A 6,000-nucleotide genomic window follows, 5' to 3' on the forward strand; every position below is an offset into this window, starting at 1 on the left:
ACAGACACAGTAAGTAGGGTCAAACAGACGTATATGTACGGCCTTGTAACACTGGTGAGGACTGGAAAACAAAACATACAGTATGTCTGTCCATGAGTCATTGCGTTTGTATATACTAGTAGGTATTTCCTGCTTCAGAATTAACAGCAGACAAGAAAAGACACACGTTATTTACATGTTATTGTAGCCAAGGCACAACCACCACTGAAAGGCACTGGTTTCCAAAAAAATATGCGAGAGTGTGTGTAAGAGAGAGCATGGTAGACAGACAAAAGGGGCCTGGGGAGAGACCCTAACAGTGGGCCACAGTATCTTGCATAACAGACCTGAGGAGATTAACTTGCCCCCATTTCATGCCAACACAAAAGTGAAACATGCGCCATGCAAACCAAGAGTAAAGCCTTACCCCGAGGGAGGACAAGAGACACAGCCCCCCCCCCCCCCCCCCCCCCCCCCCCCCCCCCCCCCCCCCCCCGCAGCCNCCCCCCACGCGGGGCCAAGCAGTCGAAGACAACATTTAAGACAGTAAAGAGCTGAGGAAATGTATTGTGTGGGGGTCGACTACTATGAGGTCTTCAGGCCTTTTCTTATAGTTTTGGGTTGAAGATGCCATGCTCTGTTTTTTTACCCATATTATATTCATTAAAGGTATAACTATCCAAAGGCAGAGATTTGAGGGGCACTAAACTGAACTAAGGTGAACTGGCACCTCTCCAGCCACCAGTCCACGCTCTATATTTGGTCTGGACGGGGACTTGAACAGGCGACCCCCCAGTTCCCAACCCAAGTCCCTATGGACTGAGCTACTGCCGCCCCAAAAGAAGAAGGCTGATTATAAGAGAACTCATATACACTAATATAAAGTGTTCCAGCAGCAGTGTGGGGCCCTGAGCTGGTCATTATGAAAACGCCCTCATCATTAAAATTGATTCATGTCTAAGGGTAGCCTTTTATTTTGTGTTTAGTGCCTTGGACGAATACAGTGCCATGACACTTTGGTACAAAGCTACTAGAAAAGGAAAATGTTAGAACACAGGTATTAATAACCATGTTTTCATGCTTTTACCATAAAAGATGAAATCAACAAGAAATTACATCATTACACCACACTGACAAGACCAGTGCAGAGTTTTAGTTGATAGCTCTGATTTCTCCTTTCCATCCTTTGACTGTGTACCTGTTCTCACCCCCTCCATTACAGACTCAGAGCGTCTTCCCAAAATGACTCCAAAGATTTGGATTTTGTACTCTGTGTCTTCGGTGAGACCTGTGACGGTTGTGCTTCGCTCTTCACCACCCAGCACTAGCTCTCTGGGTTGCCCTAGACCCTCAGCCTGGCTGACCATTATGACAAAGGTGTCGAAGGAATCTTCTTCAGCCATCCAGGCCAGCCTAAAGCTCTCAGGGGTGACGTTGGAGACTAGGAGAGCCTGCACCTCTGGTTCAGCCTCTGGGTGACAGCGGAAAGTCAGTTTGGTTCCTCTGTGGAATGTAAGAGTGCTTTGACATTTAAAGACAGTGTATCAGTCTGTGTAAATCCCAGCACTGGTTGAATGGAAGCTCAGCATCAGTCAACAAATCAAGAACCTGACTTTGCAGAGCAGAATCAGAAGAGTTTTAATGGAAAATGGTGAAAAACACAGAGGGAAGAAATGAACTTAAGGCAATACTGGGTAAGTTGTTGAGCCAAACAAAATTATCTCTTTTAACTGACCAATTAATATGGTAAGTAATGCCTGGTACGCACTACACAACTTTTCTGCCCGTTCTGAAAGTCACTATGTCACACTACATGATTGTGGAGTCATAAAATCGTGCCGTGACTTGGCCGACAGACATGACACACTACACGATGGTTCACACCAATCATCCCCGGTCGTCTTTCATGATGACCGGGGATGATTTTTTATTTTTTATTACTTTTACTATTATTTCAGTCACTGTGTCTGTTCATGTGCCAGCCGAAATGTCACTGAGTCACTGAATCCTCAAAGAGGAGTCACTGAATCCTCTACAAGTTCCTGAAAATGTTTCACAGTAAAAGCCTATTTAGAAAATGAAGGGATTTTTCAAGCGAAGTTCTAAGGGGCTATTAATTTGAGAAAGATACATGACGTGTTGAGTTTGAAATGACAGCGCGATGCATTAACTTTATCAAGGCAACGGGAGCGGATAAAAAGTAAAAATATAAAAATACAGGGGAATAATAAATAACGGCCCTTTTATAATGTAGTCTGTTTCAAATGAAGCTGGTAGCCTCTGCTGTTGTGGTGAGTAAAAGCCCTGCCACTATTTGTTAATTTTCTTACTTTATGTCCGTCTCCATTATGAAGAAATAACATTGTTTGCTAGCTTGATGCTAATGGCAGTACTCACAAGGATGATAAAGTGCCTCTGCTGTTTCATACCATCATTTTTCCCTTTTTAGTCTGTGTGGTAACATCCCTAGAGGAAATATCATAAAGGCTGGGGTGCTGTTGTCGTACAGTTGTCTACGGCAGCAGATTGTTCTGTGTTCCTATTGGTCAAAGTGACGGCTATGACGGGAGCAGTCGTGAAAAACAAACATGCCAGACTTTCTGTTGGAACGTCGTGAGGCGTCCCAGACGTGGCGTCGGTTGTCGTTAACTATGACACACTACACGAGATGAAACGATGGATTATCATATAAGACACTCACTGTTGTTTGCGATCCATGCCGACACGGTACATTGCTGCGTTGGGCTAGAATCAGGCTGATATCGTGTAGTGTGTACCAGGCATAAGATTGTGACATTAGTCATTAGTCAGAACTCAGGCTGCCAACTTTAACTGAAAATTCAAACTACTGTTTGAATGTGGACAAAAAATTCACGACTCAATCTGTAATGATCTCTATGAATTAGAAAAAAAACATAGTGTAAAAGGGCCCAAGGCAATGCCTTGTATTCCAGTAGACATTTCTATGCTGTCAAACTCAATGTATCTCCAGTTTAACTAAGCTATTCAGTCCTTCCAGGATGTTGCAATGCTGCAATTATAACAATTAACACAAATTCAGCTAATCCCATGAATTCTGTACAACTTTGAAATTTTGCCCAATCTCTGCAACTTTGATGCAAATTTGACCAATTGCTGTGGTTTTACAAAGTTTTACTATCTTAAATAGGTAAATTATTTATACATTGTATGGCAACATCTTATTTAAGAGCTGTGCACAGTGTACTGCTTTGCTCAGCGCCTCCTTGTCCTACTGTAGCTCACTCTGTTTATCATGAGACACAAGACTACAGGAGGGTGAGCTCACAATGGGGATAGTCAGTCTGCCCGCACACACAGACAGACAGACAGACAGACAGACAGACAGACAGACAGACAGACAGACAGACAGGCCTTCATTTTGCAACACATTTTAGGATGGGTTATGTGGATTGCACTTGACGTAATTCAAATTCAAATCCATTCATACTTTTTTGCTGAAGAAGTACCAGCCCTGGTCTGACCTATGCCATAGTTTGTGCAAGACCTTTCAAACCTTTTTCAAACAACAGCTGCTTGTCTTAAAGTAGTGGTCAAATACATCATGGTGCAGACATCTAACCATGTGCATGCAAATGGGTGTGTGTGCACATGTGGTGCTGTAAAAGCTGGTAGTTAAGCAGCAGCTAATAATGGCAGTGATACGAAGAGAGGCCGAGCGACAGCAGGAGTCTACAGCTGCTGGAGAAAAAGCTCTTGCTCCATAGGATGAGTCAGCTGAAGCTAATTAGCTGGAGAAACTTCCGGTAGCAGCACAGATGGATACATGGACTGGACAGAGCTTTAAAAGCAGCCTAGTTAGAAGCAGATATAAGAGGGCGCAGGAAAGCCTCAATAAAGCCCAGCGCCACCACTCATTAAAACACTACACCAAATGTGAGGGTCTCAGGGGTCCTTCAGCTAGCCTGAAACCCCTTTTTTTATTGTGAGGGAAAATGCATGAGGCATTTGTTGTGAGAAGAAGCAGTTAAAATGAGAAGCAGAGCAGACAAATCCCAGGGAGCTGTCACTCTTCATTAGCCGCCAGGCAGCTTTAGCTGGTCAGTGGAAGAGAGGGAGGGCCACATCCATCAGCTAACATGTGCTAGCTTGCAACTGATTTCACTCTCCCACCACCACTTCTACCCCTACATCCCATATCCCTCCACACCCCCAAAAGACCTGAGGGAACACAATCCCCACTCACAAAAGGGAGCCTGTTATTGGAGGAGGTATGTGCTGGCGCCAGCTAACCTGCTGAAAAGGGGGTCTGCAAGCAGAAGCCCAGAGCAAGTTCCAGTCTTGCCTGATAATTTTACAAGAGCAGCTTTTTTATGATATAGATCACAACTGAGTCGTACTTGTTCTGGGTGCTGTCCACATCTCTTTGTGGTTCCATCAATCATTTGTTGTATAAAACATAGTTTTCTCAATCCCTTTTCAGAGGACTTTATTTTCCCCACATCTTCCTCCAGTAGACTGACAATGACCACCATGCATAACATAATCAAATTAGTAAGCACTTGTATTCACAAGTTGGAATGTTTAATGGATTAAGTGATGCTAATGAAAAATGTTAAAATGGTTTTTACCAGCCATTAGCATGCAGACAATGGGCCATGTTGAGCGCATGCCATATTCTGCATGGCCCCAGCACCCACTGGCACCCGAGCACCAGAGCCTAGGGGCAATGGCAGCATGAGAATGAAGAGCAGTCCAGGCTGGGGAACTGGGGATGCATACAGAAGAGAGGCCTCACACAAAGTGACAAAAGCGCCTTGGGTTTTTTTTTTTTTGTCCTCTGTCAATCCTCCCATCTTTTTTCCACTTGACTGATCCTCATCATTGAAATGCTGAATGAAAATGTTGGAATAGACACTGACATAAAAAAAAAACTACTCAAAAGTGGTTCTTTTTGACATTCTAGTCAAGTCTAAATAGCTTGATAGGGTGACGTTAAGGGAGTCAATCCTCAGATATTTAGATATGTTTATTTGTAAAGATGCTAAGACACCAATAAAAGGCATCATTAGCTGATTTTGCTTTCAGCATTTACAGCCCACTTATTAGGCTCATACTGTAACCCACAGCATGTTAATCATGGGTAATGACACATTGTTGAAGTGGGTGGGGTAAATGCAACCGTTGTGTCGCAGTTAAACAGCACACTGACGTTTTTTATGTGTTCTTGCCTGTTCACAAAACAGACCAGGTGTTCCCCATTCCTAACATTAAAGGAAAGGATATGCGCATGATTGATGGATGATGGGGCGGTGATGTTTGGGGATTTGTATTGTGTACTCTGCTGAATGGAAAGGAGATTTTTTTTTTGTTTACCCTGTGAAGAATAACTTCCTCCACAGTGGCTGGTAGCTTGTTTTTATACACACATTTCAAAAAGGTGTTAACAATTTGTGCTCAGAAAATGGGACAAACAAATCCAGCCTCCATCCCTACAGGTACAACGTTAACAAATTTTCCCTCACAAAGATTTGTCAAATCAGCAAAATGATTAACCTCAACTCGACAAATTATTTATTTATTCTTTTTTTTTTTAATTTACCCGGGGGCCCAGGGTGGGGGAGCCCTTCTGTGCAGAGTTTGCATGTTCTCCCCGTGTCATGGGTTTTCTGAAGGTACTCTGGCTTCCTCCCACAATCCAAAGACATGCAGGTTAGGTTACCTGGTGACTCTAAATTGCCCGTAGGTGTGACTGTGAGCGTGAATGGTTGTCTGGCTCCATATGTTAGCCCTGCGATAGTCTTGCAACCTGTCCAGGGTGTCCCTCACCTCTTGCCCAATGTCAGCTGGGATTAGACTCACAAGTCAGTCTTTAGACGCTTTGCTTAAATAAAGACTGATGACTTTCTCCCTGATTTTGTGTTTAGATGGGCGGATACAATTTCAGAGTTTAAAAAAACTCCCTACATTGCAGAACCAATAGTAAATCTGCAGGGCGGTCCTTCGGTGGCTCGCTGAACTCTTGTGCTTGTAAACATAGTC

At 43.6% G+C, this 6,000-nt stretch overlaps 1 protein-coding gene across 4 annotated transcripts in view; it reads right to left on the minus strand.

Annotated features, from left to right (window-relative positions):
* tncb (tenascin Cb) overlaps window positions 1-6,000 on the minus strand; it is a 366,665-nt gene that overhangs the window by 46,374 nt on the left and 314,291 nt on the right. Inside the window, exon 16 of one of the 4 annotated variants that reach the window (XM_050050298.1) lies at window positions 1,178-1,450. The exons of the other annotated variants lie outside the window; for them this stretch is intronic. Coding sequence (XP_049906255.1) covers window positions 1,178-1,450 — 273 coding nt within the window. The remainder of the gene's footprint in view (window positions 1-1,177; window positions 1,451-6,000) is intronic. 4 annotated transcript variants of the gene reach the window in all.

Source organism: Epinephelus moara, chromosome 8, assembly GCF_006386435.1.
Source record: "Epinephelus moara isolate mb chromosome 8, YSFRI_EMoa_1.0, whole genome shotgun sequence".
In the NCBI taxonomy this organism is placed as follows: domain Eukaryota; kingdom Metazoa; phylum Chordata; class Actinopteri; order Perciformes; family Serranidae; genus Epinephelus; species Epinephelus moara.